Raw genomic sequence first — 24259 nt, 5'->3', positions numbered from 1 at the left:
CAAATACCAAGGAAGACTCCAGAAGTTGGGGGTTTCCTTTGTGTCCTTTTGGCCTAAAGAAGACACAGAACTTTTGGTTTGCCCCTCCGCATCCTACTTTCTTATGCACTCCTAAGCACTTGAGGAATATTCAACCCGGATTAACTTGTCATTTTTCATTACTTTTTTTTTAACAGCTTTGTGTTTACCCACCACAAAATCAGTCTGCTTTATGCATCCAATTAGATGATTTTTAGTAAATTTTCAGAGTTGTGCAACCATCTACAGATTTGGTCTTTAATCAAAGTTTTTTGAAGTTTCAGAAAGTTTTCACAATTATCCTTAGTGTTCTCAGAAATGCATTAAAATAATGATAAACAATACTGAAATCAAGGCAATATAGAAATTTGTTTCTCTTAAGTCTTGTGAACCCAGAATATTCCGCTCCTATATAAACCCAGGGAACCAAAATCACAGGATCTACAGACTCAGGTATGATTATCTACCTATACTTCTGTTTTTTGGAAACGGAGTCTCGCTATGTGGCCCAAGCTGTCCTTGAACGTGCTGTCCTGCCTCGCCCTCCTCAATGCTGGGACTACAAGCGTTTCCCAATAAACCTGTTTCTACTTAACACTTCTTCTCCAGACCCACAGAGGGCTAGTGGGCGGAGCCTCATCCTCGGGAAAACTCGGCAGTGGGAGGGGTCTACTCTCGAAGACCTCCCGGAAAGGGGCAGAGCCTGCCTTCCGGAACATTTCGGACGAAGGCGGAGTCTTCCTGCCGAGGGCCATTCGGAAAAAGGCGGAGCTTATCTCGCATCAGGACCAGTCTGACTGCACCTGCATCCTTAGCTCAGAGCATCCCTGGAGCATCTTAAGAGGAGGGCGCAGCTGGCAACCAGGGACCGGACCGTCGCAGCAGATGTCCGCTAGATACCTTCCCCCTCCCCTGATCTAGAGCTCTACAGCAGCCTCGGTTCTGACCGGGGATTCCCAGAGTTATCTGACCATTGCAAAAGCATTTATAGCAAAAGCATCTGATTACGACATGGCTGAGATCACCAATATTCGACCTAGCTTTGGTAAGTACAGTCGGGCAAACTAAGCTTGAGGTGGTCAGAACCGTTGTAAAGCCGGGCAGTGGGCAGGGATTGAAACCCAGATGGGATCCCTCAAAGTGCCAGCCTCGCTAGAATCTGGCCTGAGGTGATGAGTAGTGGGCAGTGGACAGCGTCTGAACTTGAGCTGTGGGCTGCAGAGGTTGGCAAGGCCAAAGCGACACCGAGGGTGGGGAAATGCAGGTTGCTAAAACCTTGTATGGTGCACTGTCAGCACTGCTGGAGGTGAGAAACAGCGAGCGTGCGGAGGACGTGAACCCCTCCTTCTGGGGGAGGAGAGGTGGGGTAGGCCGAGCCCTCCCCCTTGGGGCACGCAGGGCGGTGCCCCTTCCTCCCCCTCCCACTTCTAAGGGTTGCGGGGGAGGAAGGGGGAGGGAGATGGCAGGTGGGATGGGGCATCAAGATGGCAGCTTGAACACTATGGGCTGTGTGGCTGGCAGCCAGGGGAGGCGGTGGCCTCTAGGGAAAGAAGGATGCGGGGGTGGGGAGCAAAAAGGAAGCCACTCCTTAAGCCGGTCAGCTGGATGCTGGGGCTAGGAGGAAATGTGAGTCCTGCAAGCTCCATTCTGCATCGTAATGGTGGGGTCCTTCTGATGCTACCAAATGGCGCTTGGCTCCGCTTGGCTGGGGGGATGACGTGATGTCTATTTCTGGGCCTTCTGGCAGCGCCTAGGCTCTCCTTCCGGGGCCTTTGTTCCCTGTTTCCCTGGGCCGGCTTTTCAAAAAGGGGGACTCACCCGCGCTGGTGCTGGCGGGGGCGCGATCCAGGCCGGAGGGGGAGGGGCGAGAGAGGCCCAGCCGGGGGAGGCCGCTTTGTGTACCAGAGAAAGCATTACGTCATTTCAGAGCGGCTGGTCCCCGACCCAGCCCTGTGGGTTCCAAGATCAGTTTTGCACTCCCTGGGGCAGAAAGTGAAATGGAAAATAGATGGGAATGTGGGAAAGACAAGCTTGAGAAGCAAGTTTTTCCTCTTTAACAATTTCTCCAAAATGTACTAGGAGGGCAACTTCTTATTCTGTGCCTCCTGGTCACATAAATAAATAAATTACCTTCCTTCTTCCTCTGTTATACTACAGTTTTGATTGGGAGAAGTGACTGAGAGTTGCTGCCAACTTAGGAACCTTCATATCCCTTAAGGGGTTCTGCCCCTCAGACAAACCAGAAGGTTTGAACATCCGATTCCAGCTAGAAAATGGCTTTTTTTCACTCCCGAATTAAGAGGTTTATGGAAATGAGCACAACCCAGTGTGCTCTATCCCCATAATATAAGGAAGAAAGCATAAGATCAGGGAAAGTATTCAAACAATAACTCTTCACAGCCAGGAAATACTTGTCCCCATTGATTCTCCCAGGCTGAGTCTTGATTATATTTCTTTCTTCTATTTCACTTTCTGCATCTCTATCCTTTGAATACTAACTTTTCCAAATTAAAGTCCCTTTTGTAATCATATGCCCAACCCATGATTTTCTTCCTGTTCTTTCTTTTTCTTCTTATGCCCTCTTTCCAACAGATAGAGTCTCTAACTGCAATTCCACAATCCGTGGAAAATTAGATGTTATAGAACATAACATAGTGTTTTTCTTTAGAGGGAATACCGGTGGAAAAGGGAAAAAAATATATCAGCTGTTTATAGACCACATTCTATTGAATCCTAACAAATACCTTCCAGTGTAGGTATTGTTACATATAGTCACCAGATGAGGAAATTGAGACTCAGGGAGATAAAATAACTTGGATAAAGTCAAATGAATTTCAAATGAACTAGTAACAGTAGTGCTAGGATTTAAACCAATATCTGGCTGGTGCCAAAGTTTGTTTTCATTCCACTGTATTACACTAGTGGACTTAACAGTGAAAGGCTATGTTTAGGAAAGGAAGTGTTTATAGTCAGTCTGGGGCTAGAAGGGTGGGTGGTTCGGCAGTAGAGTGTTTGCCTGGCAGGAATAAGGCCCTGGGTTCAATTCTCAGCACCATGAAACAAAGCAAGGAAATAATCAGGTCTGAGCAGAGGCTGAAGACCCATACGTGTCCTGCAGATCTCTAGTTCCTTCCAGACGGTTTCCTCTGCAAAGAACTGCCTCTTCTGAGTTGTTCACATCTCATAGAATACTTCCTTTCAAAACCTCTGGTACTTGGTAGATACACCAAGTCAACACTCAATTATCTATGACCTTGAAGGACTAAAAGAGTATTTCAACATCTCTGATTTACTATCTTGGGTGTTGGGAACAGAGTAAACAAATACTGAAATGAATGAGAAAGAGGACAAAAAATGGAAAAGAAGATGAGAGAAAGCACCTGAATAATCCACAAATGGATTCATCTGTTTCTCTTCCTTCACCTGAAGGGTGAGAATCCTTCATCTTCTCTCTTTTCCACCTTACCTCCATTTTCTCAGAATAAAAGATGATGCATTGTAAGAAGCTGTGTGTTCCCTCAAGATCACACAAGAATCATGTAGATATCTCCTAGTCTTGGCCTTTAGACTTCCTTTTCAGGTTCTTGTCAATATACCTTGCTTAGTAGTTCCCTTCTTTGCTCTTCTCATAGAGACAATCCATGTTCAGTTTCACTAAACAACAGCAAGCAATTTGCAAACCCCTGATTGGAAGTTAGCCATTTCTTGAGACTATAGCCATTCTGATTGACAACTGAATCTACTCAAATATTTACTGCACTCCTATTAGATGTCAGATACTTAGAGGGAATCAAAGATGAGCAGGATGGGGTGCCTGCCTGCACTAAAGGGGCTTATCCTCAAGGCTGCCTCCATTTTTTGCAACCTCTCCCTAAAAGCACTAATTTCATTTCATATTTTGAAACTGCACATTATTATTTTCAGGATGAACAGAGTCACCTTGATTTATTTTGTTGATAATGGTTTTACTCTTAACTATATTATTTTAAAATAAAATTTCTTTTCTTATTGGTTCCCAACTTTCACAGAACCATAAAATGTTGAGGTAGAAAGAATTTCAGAGACATTTAGTCCAATCCCGTTGAATTAATCCCTTTCAGAATATGCCTAACCAATCATGATCCACCTTTGTATTTGAATTTTCTTTTTTTTTTTTTTTTGTGCTGGGGAATCAAACCCATGCTAGGTTAAGTGCTACATCCCTTGGCTTTTCATTTTTTTGTTTTGTTTTGTTTTGTTTTTCCTTGGCTTTTCGAGACAGGTTCTTGCCACACAGCTCAGATTGGCCTTGATCTCATGATCCTCCTAAGTGCAGGCATTACCATTACACCCAGTTGGTGAAAATTTTTCTATTAGAAAATCACTGCCTCATGAAGAAATCTGAGTCATTTCTACTAATAATTTGACTATTTTAATTGAATCAAAATCTGTCTTCCTGTAGCTTGTGCACATTAGTGTTGGGCCTGTGTTCCAAAGTAACATCTGATCAAACTTTCTTCCATCAAAATGCATAAAATAATTATAATTGAAGATGATTATTGTTCCTCAATGTCTCAGTTCCAGTTTCTTCTTTCTTCACTTGGTATGGTTTCCAGGTCTTATCTTGTTTTTGGTTTTTTTTGCTTTTGTTTTTTGGCAGTAGTGGGGTTTGAACTCAGGACCTCATGCTTGCTGGGCAAGTGCTCTACTACTCAAGCCACTCCACCAGCCCTGTTTCACGTTGGGTATTTTCAAGATAGGGTCTCTCGAACTATTAGCCTGGACTAGCTTCAAACTGTGATCTTCCTGATCTCAGTCTCCCAACTAGTTAGGATTACAGGTGTGAGCCATCAGCATTGGCTTGTCTTCTTTTTTGTTTTTTTGTTTTTTTAACTATCCTGGTTATTTATAAAGTAGAGTATGGACTCTGGGCATCAGGCAGACCAGAATTTAAATCCCATCACTCCCATTTGCTAGTACCTGAGTCCCCAAGCTCCTCAATTAGTAAAGTAAGGATATTAATGGTCCTGTTCAATGAGTTCTTTGATTCAGAACAAAGAAGCCTATCGAAATGCCTCTCAGGGATATAATAAATGCATACAAAAATTAGCCATTTTTATTGTTGTCAGTATATATAGAATGTTCTATGTGTGTTGTGTCCTGTGCAGATGAAATTATACCTACATCTCTTGAAATCTGGACATCATGCATATAGTACAAACTGGAATTAGCCTAATTTTAGTCCAAGAAATTACTAAGTCATTTTTGCCCAGATGTATCAAGTGAGGTATTTCCTATAGATAGATTAAATCCAAAGAGAAGTTTACATTTATCCCTGATATTTGTACTCATATTGGCTTCATTGTGTTTTTCTAATCTGTGGAGGTTGTTTTGAATTCACTAACACTTACTATGTACCACATAACTCTAGGGCCCAACAATACAGCTTTAAACAAAACAGTCAACATCACTCTTCTTATTAAACTTATCTAATAAGGAAAGACAAATATAGGTCAGCAAAATAAGCACTATGGAGGGAAAAAGAGGAGGGAGATGAAGCTGTTATCTCACTTGGAGCTGACAGGAAATGCTTCTCTGATAAGGTGAGGCTTGAGTAGAGGCCTCCTGTAAGTGAGGCGGTATGCTGTGCAGATGCCTGGAAGGACGATTCAGGAAGAGTCTGGAATATGGTGTAATCACATTATTTCCTTAATTCTTCCTAACTTCCAAGTCTTCCCCTAAAAAATACAGTTTTCACCTGAAAACTATAGGCATTTTCCAGATCATTAAGACCTAAACCCAATTTGGTGTCAATGAACTTGAGGAACAGGGGAAGCCAAATCTAATTATATAGCTATGTAACTTTTTTTTTTTTTTTTTTTTTGGTAGTCTAGAAGTTTGGACTCAGAGCCTCCTAGTTTCTAGGCAGGTGGTCTATCACTTAAACCACGCTTTCAGCCCCTCCCCCGTGTGTGTGTGTGTGTGTGTGTGTGTGTGTGTGTGTGTGAGACTGGGGATGAATTTAGGGCTTCAAGCTTGCAATGCAGGTACTTGAAAAGCAGGTACTCTACCTCTTGATCCACACCTCCAGTTCATCTCAGTTTTTTTTTATTTTAGTTATTTTTTGGATATGGTTTTGCCATTTTTTTGACCCAGCCACTCCCAGACTTCGATCCTCCTACCTATACATTCTGCATAGCTGGATGACAGACACATGACACTTCAGCTTTTTTGTTGAGATGGGGTCTTGATAACTTTTTGTCTAGACTGGTCTCAACCCATGATCCTCCCAATCTTCACTGTCCAAATAGCTGGGATTACAGAATGAACCACTGTGCCTGCCAGGCAGGGCTCAACTTCTATGAAAAAAGACAAGACTAGGGGAAGAGAAAAGGAAATGATCTATTTCTCTTTAGTTATTGGTTCATCTGAAAAATAGTATTAAGTACCTGCTATCTGTTTTAAGTGCTGGAAATACAACAAATAAAACAGACAAAAAGCCCTGTATGAGACTTGCATTCTTGGGACGTTAAAAACAAATAATGAAATTACAAAGCCAAGCACGGCAGCTCATGCCTGTCATCTCAGCACTTGGGAGGCTGAAGCAGCCCAGGCTAAATAGTGAAACTCTATCGAAGAAAGGAGTGGAGGGAGGGAGGGAGGGAGGAAGAAAAATTATAGGTAGCTTGTTTATTTATTCGCACACATGTATGTGTTGTTTTTTTTGGATACGCATGCTCATGTGTTTGTGGGAGAGATAATGACAAGGTATGTGAAGAAAAATTAAACAGGGCTAGAAAGAGAAGGAGTTGAAAATGGTGAGAGTTGCACTTTTAAATGGTACAGTCAGCACTGGGATACAGCTCAGTGATATCATACTTGCCTAGTATGCTCTAGGCCCTGGGTTGGATCCTTTCCAATGAGAGAGAGAGAGTTGTCAAGGAAGGTCTAACTAAGGATATTTAGCCAGGTGCTGGTAGCTCATGCCTGTAATCCTAGCTACTCAGGAGGCAGAGATCAGGAGGATCGTGGCTCAAAGTTAGTCCAGGCAAATAGTTCATGAGACCCTATGTAAAAAAAAAAAAAATCATAAAAAAAAAAAAGGGCTGGAGGAGTGGTTCAGGGTGTAGGCCCTGAGTTCAAACCCCAGCACTAAAGAAAAAAAAAGAAGGTGACATTTTCGCAAAAAATATATTTTCCGACATCCATTTCTTCCTACTTATGACACTTGTATTTAAATACCTAGGAGTTGAAATTTTTACAATATTTTGTAAAATTATGTAGACCCAGAGCTCTCCTTTTAATCACTCACCCACTTTTGTCACCCTTGATCATCTGCCAAGGTCATCAGAACTCAACTCCACATCCTTCCCCACATTGGAAGTCATTCAAGTCAGCATAAGCCCATTGTTTATAAACCCTGTGAGGACGCTCTGGAATGTTCTCCTGAAACCAGACACAGCTCATGCCCTTGTGTAACAGTTGAGGTGAACAGGTTCCCGATCAAAAAGGTGACCTAAGAACACTTACAGAGCAGCTTTAAAGGAAGCACAAATCAATATTGAGTAAACCAACTCTATAAGTGCTTCAAGAGGGTCAAGAAAGAAACCAGTCAGGTGGGGAACCTCAGAGAAGGCTTTGTGAAGAAGCTAAATGTGTCACCCAGGTGTGGCAGAAAGGAAAGGGCATGGGTGGGTTGATTGGTTGGTTGGGGTGGGAGGGTGGGGGCATCTCTAAGGGAAAGGGAGCTACCACAAAACCCAGTGAAGGCCAGGTTGCCGATTAGCTGGGCTCCAGCAGAGACACTGAGCAGGGGTGCTCTGGTCAGGAGTTGAAGTACCTCTGCCTTGACATATCTCTCTGGTCTCTGCCTTCAGATGTGTCACCAGTGGTGGCTGGCCTCATTGGGGCCTCTGTGTTGGTGGTGTGTGTTTCGGTGACTGTCTTTGTCTGGACATGCTGCCACCAGCAGGCAGAGAAAAAGCACAAGACCCCACCATACAAGTTTATTCACATGCTCAAAGGCATCAGTATCTACCCAGAGACCCTCAGCAACAAGAAGAAAATCATCAAAGTGAGGAGAGATAAAGATGGCCCTGGGAGGGAAGGTGGACGCGGGAACCTGTTGGTGGATGCAGCAGAGGCCGGCCTGCTGAGCCGTGACAAGGGTCCCAGGGGGCCTACCTCTGGATCTTGTATAGACCAATTACCCATCAAAATGGACTATGGGGAAGAACTGAGGAGCCCCATTACAAGCCTGACCCCTGGGGAGAGCAAAACCACCTCTCCTTCATCTCCAGAAGAGGACGTCATGCTAGGGTCCCTCACCTTCTCAGTGGACTATAACTTTCCAAAAAAGGCCCTGGTGGTGACAATCCAAGAGGCCCATGGGCTGCCAGTGATGGATGACCAGACCCAAGGCTCTGACCCCTACATCAAAATGACCATCCTTCCTGACAAGCGGCATCGGGTAAAGACCAGAGTGCTGAGAAAGACCCTGGACCCTGTGTTCGACGAGACCTTCACCTTCTACGGCATCCCATACAGCCAGCTGCAGGACCTGGTGCTACACTTCCTCGTCCTCAGCTTTGACCGCTTCTCTCGGGATGATGTCATCGGGGAGGTCATGGTGCCACTGGCTGGAGTGGACCCTAGCACAGGCAAGGTACAGCTGACCAGGGACATCATCAAGAGGAACATCCAGGTAAGGAGGAAGACTGTGGTGGGGAGAGATGGTAAAATTGGGAAGGCCAGATATCAGGGAAGAAATGGAAGGGAAGAAGGGAGGGATGGGCGGCAAGGATAGACAATAAAGATGTTAGCCAAGTTCTTGGCTATCAAAGATAAGCAGTGGTCAAAGTAAAACAGAGGGCCTTGCAGATTAGTTCTTCCAAGAAGCAGCTTTCTAAAGAGAGAAAGGCAGGTCACTTACAAAATTTTACTTAGTAGTTGGCATTCTGATGCTATATCCAGCTTGCTTGGAACAGTCTGAACTGCCAGTTCTAGACTCCCCATGATAACAGGGATTTGTATTCTCCACGATGAACTCATTTCTCATTGTTGAGAAACCGTAAAAAAGAAAAAAAGTTCAGTAAATTAGCCCTTGACTTCCTTTTCTCGACCCAGATCTAGGAGTGTAAATAGTATCATGTACATGTCTTTTTTATAAGCATTTTTACAAATGCAATTTAATTAATTTCTTCACCTTCCAGGCCCAAACCTTTGCCACAAATGCCTCTCCTCTCTCCATTCTTCTTCTTTCCAGTTTGCATTAGAAGAAGGATCAGAGCCTCCACCCTTCCTTCTCTCCTCTCCCCACTGGGCCAATAGCAGCTCTTGAGTTAATTTCAAGAGTACAAGAATTGTGTCTTCACCCCACTCCACTCGTTCATTCATTTCTTCCACGGCTGGGAAGGCAGAGGCCTGCTACTGGAAGCACCTGGGCTCTGGAACTGGGTGACAATGAGTGAATGAATGACTTAACTGCTCTAAGCTGCTATTCCTCATCGAATGCTGTTACTTTCTGTACAAGGTTATGAGGATCAAACCAGCGGACTGAGTGGCTCAAGTGGTAGAGTTCCTGTCTAGCGAACATGAGACCCTGAATTCAAACCTCAGTGCTGCCCAAAAAAAAAAAAAAGTCAAACCAGACAATATGCCTGGCATATTGTTCCTTTGAAGAGCTTTCATTTTATTGGCAAAAGACGAACATTTTTGGCAATTACCATTAGAGAATGTGGTAGGGGCTAGGAAAGAAGTTCTTGATGTTCTATTTATTTTTCCTGGCCGAACAGATCTAATTTCTAGTCTCTTCTTCCAAACCAGAAGCTCCCACCTCCATTTTCTAGCATTACTGCCATGGTCCCCGAAGACATCTGTATACTATTTCACTTTGTTTTGCTTGCTGATAACAATAAGCACTACTTGGAGGTGTGGCTCAAGTGGCAAAACACCTCCTCAGCAGGCACAGGCCCCGAGTTCAAACCCCTGTACCACCGCCAAAACACAAAAATGGTATAATAATAAGCATAACTGTTTATCCAGGGTTTATTCATTTACAACTCATCCCATCCCTACCTCCAGATTCCACATAAGAAACTGCAGTCCCTGGGACCAGTAGGCATCCACTGTTTACTGGATCACCAAACCCATGAGGTAGTTACATTATTATCTTTCAATATGAAAATAAGGAGGACACTCAAAGCCGGGAAAGCGAGTAACATAATCAGTATCTCATAGCTAACCTGGGAAGCACTGGCTCAGCCCACACCCACACTGTGGGCAAGGGCCTTCATGCCAACAGCCCTCTCCCAAAGCCTGCCTTCTGCAGATGGGCACCTGCCACTGCAGCCATGCCATGCTCCTTAGAAAACCACCTGGTACCTGGATCCACCATGCTGGCAAAGGTACTACTTAATACTTTTTTTTCTTTTTTTTTCCTATTTATTTTTTTTCCTTCAGTACTGGGATTTGAACTCAGGACCTCATGCTTGCTAGGCAGGTGCTGTACACTTGAGCCACTCCACCAGCCATATTTTGTGTTGGGTATTTTCAAGGTAGGTTCTCGTGAACTATTTGCCTGAGGCTGACTTCGAAATCTGATCCTCCTGATCTCTGCCTCCTGAGTAACTAGGATCACAGGCATGAGCCACTAGCACCTGGCTTGTGTTTCGTTTTTGAGACAGGGTCTTGCTCTGTAGCCCAGGCTAATGTCAAGTTCTTAATTCTCCTGCCTCAGCTGCCTGAGTGCTAGAATTATAGGCATGCATCATCACGCCAAGCTGCTTCTTGCTATTTTAAACTTAGAGTTTTATTCCTTTTTCAGAGTATAACAGAAGTGGTTAATAACAAGGATTTTGAAGTCATACTGAGTATAAATCCAAATTTTACCAACTAAATTACATTGAGCAAGCTGCTTAACCTCTGTAAGTCTCAGTTTCTTTTTTGTTTCTTTTTCCTTTTCTCTTGTGTGTGTGTGTGTGTGGTATGGGGTTTGAATTCAGGGCCTATACCTTAAGCCACTCCACCAATCCTTTTTTTGCTGGGTTTTTTTCGAGATAGGGTCTCACAAACTATTTGCCTGGGCAGGCTTTGAACCACGATCCTCCTGATGTCTGCCTCCTGAACAGCTAGGATTACAAGGGTGAGCCACTGCTGCCTGGCCTGTTTGTTTGTTTCTTCTTCTTGTTCTTCTTTTGTCTTCTTTTTTTGATTCTGTAAGTCTCAGTTTCTTATAGAAATAAAGATGGATGAATTCACTGGTTCCTAGCACATAGTAAGCCTTCAACAAGTTATAACTGTTATGAGCTAAGCATGGTGGTGCACATGTGTAGTCCCAGCTATTCAAGAGGTGGAAGTGGGGGCTGGCAGAGTGGCTCAAATGATAGAGCCCCTGCCTAGCAAGCGTGAGGCCCTGAGTTCAAATCCCAGTGCCACAAAAAAAAAAAAAGATTGGAACCTGGTCTGGGGGTAGAGGTGTGTCTTAAGTGGTAGAGTGCCTACCTAGTAAGCACAAAACCCTGAGTTTAAACCCCAATACCTTAAAAAAAAAAAGGCAGAAGTGTCACTAGTGGTTCGTGCCTATAATCCAAGCTACTTGAGAGGTTGAAATTGGGAGGATTAAAATTTGAGGCCAGCCCTGAAAAATTTTTATTGAGACCCCCATCTCCAAAATAACCAGAGCAAAATGGACTGGAGGTGTAGCCTAAGCACTAGAGCACCACCTGCTTTGCATGCTGAAAGCCCTGAGTTCAAACCCCAATCCCACCAAAAAAAAGAAAAAAAGAGGCTGAAGATGGGAGGATTGCAAGTTCAGTGCCAGTCTAGGCACCTTAGCAAGACCCTGTCTCAAAACAAAAAACTGTGACCATTACTATTATTACTAGTATGCCTATGTTAATGAAGTTTGATACTTGGGAGGCATCTATGGTTGTAGATATTTATATTTTGTTTTTACAAAGTAAAGGAAAATAAAGGAAGCTTGAAGCAGTGGAGAAGGAGGATCAGAAAAGAGATGGAAGCCCCTAGAAACAACTGCACATCTCCCAGAAAGAGCCCTATCTATAAGTTCAATCCTGTCTCTTGATGTCTTCCTGCCTGCATGCCCACTCCAGACTCAGAGGGGAAGCCGCCCACTCAGAATTGGACAGAGGGGCTCCTAGATCAGCAGGGGTGGAGTGTGCAGTGAGTTCCAGGAAGGCTTGCCCACTGAAGAGGGTACTGCACCAGGCTGAGAGATGTGCTGGCAGGGAGCACACTCTGGGTGTGTGTTCTTTCTTCTCTGCTGTATAATAGGCACTTGTCCCACTGCATTCAGCCCATTCTCACCCAAAGGAATTGCTACTGCCACCTGAACACTCTGATCCACTTCACAGGAGCCAAGGAAGTATAAGAATTTTGAAGAACATTAGGCATTTGGTCAGAGCATAAAGTTGGCACTGGTTCAACAGCAAGATACCACAAGCCACCCTAGAGCCCAACACTGCAGGCTTTTGCATCCTCTGAGACTAGAGTCAGAAAAATGGACAGAAACTGAGGAAGTGGCTTGTTTCATCTCTTCTGCCTTTTCCTCTCCACACCACCTCTTTTTCTCAGGCTCTGTCACCTCCTTCCCTGTTTCCTGACTGCCTGTCCAGCAGCTCCAGTGCTCCACCCCACTCTCTGCCTTTGTCTCTCTCCTCACGGGAGGATCCTTTCCAACACACTTTTCCCATAGCCCTCTGGTAAAGCCACCAACCAGCTGGACTCCCAGAGAGAGCTCATGTACTTGCAGCCCGAAGCTGGGGGTGGAGGATGGCTCTGTGCCAAGCTGCAGCTGGGAAGAGACTGGCAAGGAAAAGGACTGATTTGGGCTGGGAACAAAACCGCTTCAAATCCAGGGCACTGGGCAGAAAACTCAGACAATGGCATTTGCTAAACTGCCAGGGGCTCTTGGTAAGAGCCAAGTTTCTTTCCACTTTATTAACTCCTTTCATGAGGAATACGCCATGGCTAGGCTCCTGAGCAACAATCCCCTAGTAGAGGCCCCAGAGAGGACAGCAGAGCCCATACAGCACTGCACCAGACCTTCTGGGCCTCCAGGGTTTCTAAGCCCTTTCCCCCTACCAGTGCCTGTGGGTAGGACTGTGCTCTCTCTGCCTGGCATTCCCTAGTCACTCATCTCTGAGAGTCCTAGCAGTGTAACCTCCAGATAGCTACCTGAAGTCCTCCTGACTGTAACAAAGAGTCTACCCTTTCAGGGTTTTCCCTTGGGGAAGAAACTGCACTGGACAGTCCACACTGCCTTTAGAGAGCTTTTTGCTGGTCTGTGTAAGGCATCCTTACACAGATGGGACCAAAATTATTTTCCTCCAGAGATTCCTGGGTGGAGACTGGTAAAAATCAAATTTGTGGCTGGGTGCAGTGGCTCATGGCAATAATCCCAGCTACTTGGGAGTCAGAGATAGGAGGACTGCAGCTGGAGGCCAACCTGGGCAAAAAAAAAAAAAAAAACCCAAGAAGGTCATTAAGACCTCTCACAAAGAACAAGCTGGTGGTGCATGTCTGTAATCCCAGCTATATGAGAAGCATAAGTAGGAGGACTGTGGTCTAAGGTAGACCTACACAAAAAGTGTGAGACCCTATCTGAAAAACACCTTAAAATAAAAAGGACTAGAGGCATTGCTCGAGTGGGAGAGCTATCAGAAGGCCCTGAGTTCAAACTCCAGTATAGCCAAAAAAAAAAAAACAAAACATATTTCTATAGGCAGTCCCCTACCCCTAACTGCATTTCATGGCCTGCAGCAGAAAAGTCATCTCTTGTCCCCCCCACTCCCCATTATTGCAGCATGGTTCATTAGAAGAAGCCCAGGACTGGTCATCATTTCTGACTGTCCGTTTCACTACCTGATTCTGGGTAAAATGGCTATCCTCTCTGGACCTTATTCTCCCTGTAGACTGGATCATGAAAGGTAATAGGGTAATAGGGTCCCTTTGGGAGCACACTTTTATCTCTTGTAAAAAATAAATATAAGGAGCATCAAAAATTAACCTGAACCCAGGTGCAGTAATGTGCACCTGTATTTCCAGATATTTGAGAGGGTAAGGCAGGAGAATCACTTGAGCCTAGGAGTTCGAGATCAGCCTGAGATATCCCTCGCTGCTATCTCAATAATAAATAAATAACCCTCTTCACAAAAGGATCAACAATAATGCCTAACATCTCTGAGTTGGACTTTGGAACTAATTTTTTAAGTGACAGCTTTGTTTTCTAATATTTTACTCAGATGATAATTAAGTGAAATTACATTCCCATAATAAATCTCCCACAGAAGAGAAGGGAGATGGTGCAGAGAGAGCTACAGGAGAGAGGGCACAGTGGGAAAGAAATGACCAACAGTGAATAATACAGAGTTGTTAGATTGCCACTAATTTCTTGAGATCATTTTGATGACCTGGGACAGTGGTCATGGGAATGAGAAGATTCCTAAAATCTCAGATTTACCAGGGACCTTAGAGGTCATCCAGTCTAGCCATTGGGACTAAAATGAGAAAAAGAAATAGGAATGCCAATTTTCCAGGAACATAAAGAGTTGTTACATATGTGTATTGGGGGAGGAAAAAGGGGATGTGGGTTAGTGTTAAGGTTTTGTTTCTTTTGTTTTCTCTTGGTTGTGATTTAGAGTGGAGGTGGCCCTCCGGACTTCTGGTCCCAAGAAAGATTTATTCAGAGCCCTTGGCTCTCTGTGGCTAGAAAATCACTCTGAAAGAGGATGCCCAGCTAATTATAAGGAAACAGACTTAGCCTTACCTCGCCTGTCTTTCATCTGAATGCGTTCTTTAGGGCCCTGCTCCTGGTCCTCAGTCCCACTGAGGGAAGGAACTGCTCTAAGAGCACAAGCTCTGTCAGGCGTGGCTAAAACCCTTTCTTCCCCTTGTCTTTCTGCTTGCCGCCCCCTGACAGGGGCTTTGTCTCACCAGGCCCAGGGGCTGGGAAACAGAGCCTTGCTCCCAGCCCTCAATGGCCCTTTTCAAAAGCAAGTCATCTACAGTAGAGCTTGGAATGGGAAATGGGTGGAAACAGAAAGGGAGGGGAGCCAAGGGACAGCATTAAACACTGGTCTTCTCTGCAGGATGAAATGGCATTTGGGTGGTGTTGTGACTGCAGACATGGACGTCACAAAGAGAAAGCTGAGTGGGATGGGCACTTTGCCCAAGGAAAGTGCCCAAAAGTGAAGGAGGGGTAGGAGGGAGGATGGCTGCCTGAGGAGTGATTACAGGGAAGAGAACAATTACAAGGGTAACTAGAAGTTATCACTTTCCCAAGGAACCAGAGAAGGAGCGCAGGAATTTGGATCACAAACCTTTTGTATGAAGTCATAATGGTTCAAGTATGAGATAGTTGGTATATTGTAAGAACCTTTGTAAATTCCACCATGTACACCTACCCAGCACAACAATAAAATACAATTAAAAAAAAAAGTCATAATGGATGATTTAGGAAACAGTTTTAAACAAGTCACCAGGAAACCTAAGCTATAAGCTTTGTCTGGTTTTGGTTTTGGGTTTTTGGAGGCAGGGTTTCCTTATGTTGCCCAAACTGGGCTCACTCTTGTCATCCTCCCTCCTCAGCCTCTGGAGTAGCTGGGATCACATTCATGCCCCACCATGCCTGGCTGTAAACTATAATCTTGTAATCAATGTTATTCTTACGAATAAAATTGAGGTCCTGGATTCAGCCCAAGCACCACACACACAAAAAAAAAAGCCCTCTTTGGTTTCTTTACTAGCATAAATTTATTGTACAAAGGGCTTTTTTGGTTTGGCTTGATTTGATTTTTGGCAGTATTAGGATGTGAACAGAGAGCTTTGCACTTGGTAGGCAGGCAGTCTGCCTCTTGAGTCCTGTTTTGGTTATTTTGGAGGAAGGGTCTTGCTTTTTTGCCCAGGTTTTCCTAAAATGCTGTCCTTCTACTTCAGGCTTCCCACTGTAGCTGGGATGACAGGTACATACCACCTTGCCTAGCTATTAGTTGAGATGGAGTCTCAAGAACTTTTTGCCCAGGCTGGCTAGAACTGCAATCCTGCCAATCCCAGCCTCCCAAGTAGCTAGGATTACAGGCTAGCTTTACAAAAGAGTTTTATTGTGATATTTACTTACATGGAATAATATACCTTAATCAAATTTACTCCCTCTATTATTCTTTCTTAATCCCCTCCTCACCCAACCTCTTTGTTTTTTCCCCCCTGAGATAGGTAAGGACTACTGTTACAAAAGGTAAACTCTGAGCCCATAACCTGTTACCTATTAAAAGCGTGTTTTCAACAGCTTTGTCATAAGACACAGATGAGACCACAAGTTTACAATGTTTACAGACTAGGAGCCCCTTAGTGCTAAACCAAGCTAAAATTTAGTGGAATTAGAGATGCTTACATAAATAACCAAGACAAGGGTGAATTATTGCCCAAGAAAAACCTAAACAAGCCGTCTAGTTCCACTTGCTCTTAGTTAACTTAAAAATCACTAATTTTTAACTGAACAATTCATTATTATGTTCCCACTAGCTTGCTAGAGACAACACCTTTGTGTGGGTTATGATAACAGTTGTCTACGTTACTTTGTGGGAACTTTCAGGCCACTTTAGCTAAAAGCATTGACTCTTTCTTAGAGCCAAAAAATATCTGATCTATGACTAAAATGGGATAAAAGGCTTGACATCTCTATCTTTGTATTGTGTCTGTCCCCTTTGCTGTCTCAACCTTTGAGTCAGACTCCACTCCACTCTGCATATAAACATGTTGATCACTTGAGAAATGCTTTGTCCAAGACTTTAACACAGGATTATCTTAGCCTGTAGCCTATTGGAGCAGTTATGTGTTTATTCTACCCCACCCTTGTGTTGGCAGCTCAAACACTGAAAATCCCTTAGCCCTGTCATAAGGCCAGGACATTTATGCAAGATGATGACATCAACTATCATTCAGAAGTTCCTAAACAGAGTTGGCCACCTATTAGCCCAAGTACAAGGTCAGAATGCTTGCACAAAAGAAGGAAAAAACACCTTTTGAAACTGTTGTCATGACCAATGGACAATTACCAAACTTTATCCCATTCCACCAAAAAAAAAAAAAAAAAAAACAAGAACCAATCCTTTGTTCAAGAAAGCAACCTAGTCACCTCTGATCAGTGCTAGCTCCCTTATGCTCCAGTCAGCTGGCTCTAGTTGAGGTCCCAATAAAGAAGATCAGGAAGATCACAGTTTGAGACCAGCTCAGGAAAATTCACAAACCCCATCTCAAAATAACCAGAGCAAAATGGACTGGAGGTGTGGCTCAAGTGGTAGATCACCTGTTTTGCACGAAGCCCTGAGTTCAAATCCCAGTCTCACCAAAAATAAAACAAATGTTAGAATTACATTCAAAGACTGCATATTTAATATTTAAATACTCAGTATCCAAGGGTGCCCCAGAAATAGACATTAAGTCCAATTAACATTTCAGTAATCATTCAAGTAGATAGCAGTGGCCAAACTACTACAAAAGTTCTTTTTATTTGTATGTATTGATTGTTTTTTGTTGTTGTTGTTTATTTGTTTTGAGACCGTCTTGCCAGTATGTAACCCAGACTGGCCTCAAACTAAGGATCCTCCTGCCTCAGCTTTCTAGGAGCTGGGATTACAGTTGTGTACCACTGCACCCAGCCAAAAGTTCATTTTAGATAGATGCTATCCAATGATGATAGTAATGTATATTTGCACTCTCTTATATAGTACTTTCTAGTCACAGGTTGCTATTGAACATTTGAAATAAGGCTAGTGTGAGTGAAGAACTAAAATTTTAATTTCATTTATTTTTAATGAATTTAAATTAAAATTTAACTTGACAGGTGTAGCTAGTGGCTACTGTATCAGACAGCTCACTTCTGAATGTTTTGGAAGACATTTGATTTTCTTTTTCACGAGGGATTACTTTCCATTTGGTCGAGTGAATTTATATTCTCTGATCACATTCTGATAAATGGTAAAAGAAAACAGTCCCAAAGTATACTGGTTGACAAGGGCAACCAGCTTGTGATTTTAAACTGACCACTGGCACTTCCCACAGGTAGTCAAGAGCTGACAGTATGTATCTTATGAACAAAGGATAAAACATGGGGCTTCAATCTAGCAGAGAAAAACCATGAAAATCTCTTTTAGCATTAGGTGGTTTTGTTTTTCTTTTTGTTGTTGTTGTTTTTTGGTGGTACTAGGGTTTGAACTCAGGGCCTCACACTAGCTAGGCAGGCATTCTACCACTTGAGCCACTCCTTCAGCCCAAAAATCTTGTTTAAACTATGGTTCCTCTGCTACCTCAATTTCAAAAGCTAAAGGCAACCGGATGTGGTGGCTCAAGCCTGTAATCCTAGCTATTTGGAAGTCTGAATTGGGAGGATCACAGTTACAGGCCAGCCTGAGCAAAAAAATGTCATGAGACCCCATCTCAACAGAAAAAAGTTGAGCATAGTTGTGTGTGCTTGTCATCCCAGCTATGGTGTGAAGCATAAAATAGGAGGATTGTGGTCCAGACCAGCCTGGGGAATAAGTGAGACCCTATCTCCAAATTAACCAGAGCAAAAAGGGCTGCAGGCTTGGCTCAAGGGGTAAAGTACCTGCCTGGCAGCATGAGTTCAAACCCAAGTACCACACCCCAAAAACAGCTAAAGGCCAAGTGTAAACTTAACTCATATTCTGTGGCCTATGAGAGTCATTTTCATATGCTCCTGGTATGAAATTTAGATTCAAGAAAAAAATTCTTTCAAGACGGTCTTTCTATATAGTCCAGACTGGCCTCAAACTTGATCCTCCTGCCTCCACTGAGTGCTCAAAGAAAATTTTAAACCCTGTGAAGTATTATCACAGTTTCATTCTTTGAGATGACTTACGACCTCCAACCAATGCACAAACTGTGAGGTCGACTTCATGTTTTCCACTGATGAGCTAACTAGCTTATTTGCTGCTCTTTCCTGCCCCAACATGCCTGAGCAAGTAATGGTCTAGTCTGGGAACTTTTTTGTTTTTTTTTTTTTTATGGAATTGGGATTTGAACTCAGGCTTTCATGCTTACAAAGCAGGTGCTCTACTGCTAAAGCCAAACCTCCAATCCATTTCCTCTGGTTGTTTTGGAGATGGAGATCTTGCAAACTATTTGACTAGGCTGCACTTGAACCACAATCCTCCTGATTGCATCCTCCCAAGTAGCTAGGATTACAGATGTGAGCCACCAGCTCCTTGAGAGTAAGGTTCCCCCATTGTCCATTTTTTCAGCCCTGGCCTCTAGCAGAGTGTCTGGCACTTTGTAGGTGTATGCTAAGTCATTCTTGTGTCATGTGATGTTGAGATTGGTGATAGGTTCAGTCTGTTTTTGCTCAATCTATGAAGAACTCCTGTACTTACAGGCATTCTCTGGCCTGTGTGCTGCAGATTGCTGTTTTGTTAGAGCACCCACAGCTCCTCAGCCTAGCCTCACTCAATTTTCTAGTTTCTTGTCCCATCCTGCCTGTCAAGCACCTCAACTGCAGACATACTCACCTCTCACCATTCTCTGAATAAATTCAGTGTACTCCTTCAGGTCTCAAAACCTTTGTCCAGGCCATCCCTGTTGCTCTGCTTAACATTACTTTTTCTCTTCTTGTTGCTTCATGGCTTCTTATCCTCCATCAGCTCAGCAAGACGTCAGCTGGTAAAGCCCTCCCTGATTCTCCTAGCAAAGCTGGCCTCATTAACCTTATTCTCCCCTAGGTATCCAGAGACTTAGGGTTCTCCTCCTCCTCCTTCTTTTTTTTGGTGGTACTGGGATTTGAACTCAGGACCTCATACTTGCTAGACAGCCACTCTTACTGCTTGAGCCACTCCACAATTTGCTTTTAGTTTTTATTTCAAGTTCAAAAGAGAGCCTAGAACAAAATTTAAAAATGGAGAAACAAAGGTGAGGGGCCAGGGAGGAAATACACACATTGAGGCAAGCAAAACAGGTGTGGTTTTCACCTTATGGAATGGAGGGACAGGCTCCAGAAACTTCAAGGACTTTGCCCAGGGACATTAGATGAGTAAGTAACAAAGTTAAGACTCAAACCTAAGTCTTCCGCTTCCCAGCATACAAAACTTGTTTTTCCTCTCTCTCTTTTTGCTGCAGGTCTGTTCCATGCCTTGCTCAGTCTACCAGTATTCTCACCTGTTCTTTCTCTCTTACAGAAGTGCATTAGCAGAGGGGAGCTCCAGGTGTCTCTGTCATATCAGCCCGTGGCACAGAGAATGACAGTGGTGGTCCTCAAAGCCAGACACTTGCCGAAGATGGATATCACCGGTCTCTCAGGTAGCAGCTATTTACTTCACCCTATGTCCCCCATCAAAGTACTAACCTGACCCAACCCTGCTTAGCTTCTGAGATCAGACGAGACCAGGCACGTTCAGGGTGGTATGGCTACAGACTCAACCTATTTCTTACTGTCTGCATTACCCTTCACTCCTTGACTGTGGCCCAGACACACCTCCCCATTTCAAGACCTTGCCTCTTTCACTTTTCACTTGTTCTTCTCTCTGTCTACATTTTCTTCCTGATTTCTAGGTCTATCAGATTTCCCTGGATTGGGGGTGCTTTGTGTGAGCAGATGAGGTATTTACATTTAGCTAGGTATCCTAAATAACATGCATGCCAGGTAAGACTTCTCAAAAATGCTGCAGGCAGTGTTTGTTAGTCCCTGTGCCCTTGCAAATGATTCCCGGTGTCATGAGGTTCCTTCAGACCTGACAGAAAACTATTCTATTCCATTCCTGCTTGGTTTCCTTGGCCCCTTGTCCAGGCAGGCAGGCTCACAGATAGTATACTTGCATTGTGTAATCACTGAAGGTCACGTGGGGGTGGTAGTCAAAGATATCAACGACAGTCCCTTCCTTCCCAGCATGAAACCACCATTGTATAGGAGGGCTGTGTCATAGGCCTGTCTCTCTTTTTTTTTTCTCCTGGGGGCCCCAGATCCTTATGTCAAGGTGAACGTCTACTACGGCAGAAAGCGCATTGCCAAGAAGAAAACCCACGTAAAGAAGTGCACTTTGAACCCAGTCTTCAATGAGTCTTTCATCTATGACATCCCGACTGACCTCCTGCCTGACATCAGCATTGAATTCCTTGTCATCGACTTCGATCGCACCACCAAGAATGAGGTGGTCGGGAGGCTGATCCTTGGGGCACATAGTGTCACAACCAGTGGTGCTGAACACTGGAGAGAGGTCTGCGAGAGTCCCCGCAAGCCTGTAGCCAAGTGGCACAGCCTGAGCGAGTACTAATCCTGACCTTCTCGCCTCTAACCCCAGGGCCAGGTTGGGGAGGACATGGCGGGGAGAGAGATGACAGAGAAGTGGACTCAAAACCTCATTTTAGTTGTAGAAGAAAACTTTCGTACAAAACAAATCCCACAAAGAACATCCCACACGGCCACAGCTGCAGATCAGCTCTTAGCGATAACGATTTATTTTTTTCTCCTTTGCAAGGCACTAGAAATTCTTTTGTTTTTAAAATGGGGGGAAAGAGAGGGAGAGACCCCTACAAGTCTATATATAACAATGTAACCTTATACTTGCATGTCTAATACAAACTGAAGAAATTAGCCTAACTGACAATATCAAGTTGCAGATTTTAATTCATGAAAATTGTGTTTTGTGCAGAATTGTATTTGCTGACTATCTGAAATTGGCCTCTTTTTTTTTTTTTTTTTTTTTTTAAATTGGGCTTCTCTGGAGAGTTACTCCCATTCCCATCTCTGCAGAAGTAATTTTTGCTCTTGTGAAACCTCATGATGTCATCATCCCCATCTTTTCTTCCTCTTCTATCTCTTCTCTTTGACTGAGCTCAAGGTCCAGAGGTCTGTTGTAAGCCAAGAAAGAAGGGTCTCGATAAGAAGGCAGGGTTTGCAGGGGAAAAGTCATTGTGAGGTGGGGTATCTTTGCTGTTAGCCTCCAGCTAGGAAAGGGGGAAGAGCAGTCTATGAGTAACTGGAAGCACCCAATGAAGTGCATAGAATGCATCAGAATTACCAGATAGAACCTGGATTTTCCAAACTAGACGGCTTCTCTAGAAGGAGTTTGAAGACTTCAAATTCATCTGTAAGACAGTAGCAATGAACACATTCAGTGTTTACAGATGGAAGAAGGGTCAGGAGAGGAGAAATGCCACGAGTGCCATCGCCCTGTGCCACTGTCTCTAGAAGTGACACCCTTTTCTTGGTTGATGGGTCGGAAATTCTCTGAGGTTTAAAGGATTCCATTAACCTTTGATTTTTCCAGAAATGCTGACCATGGAGAAATTTTAGAATCTTCTCCAGTAATTTAGATGTTGTAACAAAGTTAGCTTTGCTTCAAAAGGAAAAAGGCCCTTAGAAATGATTCTTCCTCCTTGAATTTCTCAATAACGGCTCTTTAGAAAACAAAAATAACAAGAAAAAGTAACCTGAATGCTTTCAGAACCCTTTTCCTTAAAACAAAGCTCATAGTTCTTGTAACTTCAGATTGCACACATGGCAAAGAGATGGGGAACCACAGTTCAATCCTCCTGCCACTGGGCAGTACAGGTTGCCAGGGTCAGCACTGTGCTGGAATTGGAATCCAGGTCCCCTTCCTCCCTTTCCAGTGTGGGAACTTTGTCCATGGCGGAGACTTCAGTAACAATAGGCAGTACATATTTCTGACAGTCTAAAGAGGAACTCAATCAAATAAGCAACAGCTTGATCCAGGACCTAAAAGATTAGCTGAGACTGAACTGCCCACCTCCAGACAAGATCCTCACTTTCTAACTTGCTTCTGAGAAGGGGGTGGAAAAGCTGAGTCTCCATGGAGAAGGTGATGACTTTGCCTTTAGTATTTCCTTAGCTCTTGTGGATTTCAATCCAATCTGCTCCCTCCCATCCTTTTGTTTAACCCAGATTCTTGACAAGGCAGAGCAGTACCGTGTGGGTACAGAGCCCACTCTCTGCTCTTGTCACTGTCAACCTTTATCCCCCATAATCTGACTCATTATCTCACCATCAGTTGGAATCACACCACTAGTCTCTGTCCTAAAACCCATGGAATGTAAATACTGTATCATACGTTGAAGAAAATAATTTTTGTTTTCTAAAAGTGCATTTTGAGATGGTTTGATGTAAATCTGGCAGGAGCATTCTGAAGCCCCATTAGGAGAAAATATCTAACTGGTTCCTCTTCATCGCCTTAATGTCTAAAGATCAGAAATCTCTGAGCAACCTGCTTTTGCTTCCTTCCCAGAAACAATGCAACAGGTGGAGTCTGGTCTTTGCCCTGCTGTGTGTGCCTCTGTAGCTCCTCCTGACCTATGTCTGGGAAAACAGCCTCACCCCACTCCTCTCTTCCCCATCTCCTTGTAGCTTTATTCCTTGCATTCTTTGGGTCTGCGGAGCCGTGGGTGGTGAGGTGACAGGAGAGGAACTGGTAGTTTTGTAGGCTAGGAGCTGCCTCAGTGTCTTTGCCAAAAAAAAAGGCAAAGAGATGGACAGTACAGAATTCCTCCCTCCTACCTCAGGCCTGATCCATTGTGCACTGGACTTGCTGTCCCAAAGTTTCTTAGCTGACTTTGGCTTTCACATTTGTTCTTTCCAGAGCTAACTGATAAGGGTGGAGGCAGAATGTCTCTTACTGAGAATCAGTTGAAAGACAAGAGAGTCACATCCTAGCTTTTGCACAAGGCACTGGTGGTCAGGAATAGGTTAGGGAACGGTCACTTCTGGTTTTCCAAGAGCCAGTCCTTCTCTGTGGATATCTTGATTCCACTGGGACAAGAACTTTTCGTAACAACCACAGGCCCCATATGAATTATTCCTTCTCTCAGTTCTTCTCAGTGGAGCACAACCAACACGCACATGTTATAGACAGTGCTCTAGGCATTAAAACAGATAGAACTGGTTTGTGGGACAGGGGTGGCTTGCTCAGGAGAGGGAAAATACAAGTCCCTTTTCTTGGAAGGCTTTTTCTATGGCCATGACAGTGACATTGCCCTCACTCTGATCCCTCTCCGAAGTGGTCGTCTTTCTTTACCTTGTGTCTTCTCTTGTAAAAATGAAACTCAAAATAAAATAAACGTGTCAAATTAAAAAAAAAAACTGAAAAAGCTAACATGAATTGTGTGAAATTGCATAACGCTGTAACGCTAACCTACAATATGTAATGCTATCTTGTATGTTGAATTTGTTAACGCACCACACGTGCAAAATAAAGACTGATTCACATTAAATAGGCACAAA

General features: G+C 43.8%; 2 protein-coding genes across 3 annotated transcripts in view; one reads left to right on the top strand and one right to left on the bottom strand.

Annotated features, from left to right (window-relative positions):
* Positions 1–1895, bottom strand: part of LOC109688008 (GON-4-like protein) — a 77769-nt gene extending 75874 nt beyond the window's left edge. Inside the window, exon 1 of the mRNA XM_020166150.2 lies at positions 1837–1895. The gene's annotated coding sequence lies outside the window, so the exon portion shown is untranslated. The remainder of the gene's footprint in view (positions 1–1836) is intronic.
* Syt11 (synaptotagmin 11) lies at positions 771–24259 on the top strand. Of its 2 annotated transcripts, none has more exons than XM_074047910.1 (4): positions 771–1063; positions 7875–8701; positions 20205–20325; positions 20986–24259. In XM_074047910.1, exons 1-4 carry the CDS (start codon positions 1030–1032, stop codon positions 21294–21296), a joined length of 1293 nt encoding a protein of 430 aa, XP_073904011.1. In that variant the 5' UTR covers positions 771–1029; the 3' UTR covers positions 21297–24259. The 2 variants fall into 2 exon arrangements, with proteins under 2 accessions (XP_073904011.1, XP_020021745.2); XM_020166156.2 differs by having other exon boundaries at positions 774–1063; positions 20205–20328.

This window comes from Castor canadensis, chromosome 11 (assembly GCF_047511655.1).
Source record: "Castor canadensis chromosome 11, mCasCan1.hap1v2, whole genome shotgun sequence".
In the NCBI taxonomy this organism is placed as follows: Eukaryota; Metazoa; Chordata; class Mammalia; order Rodentia; family Castoridae; genus Castor; species Castor canadensis.
This window is presented reverse-complemented; position numbering and strand designations above follow the sequence as displayed.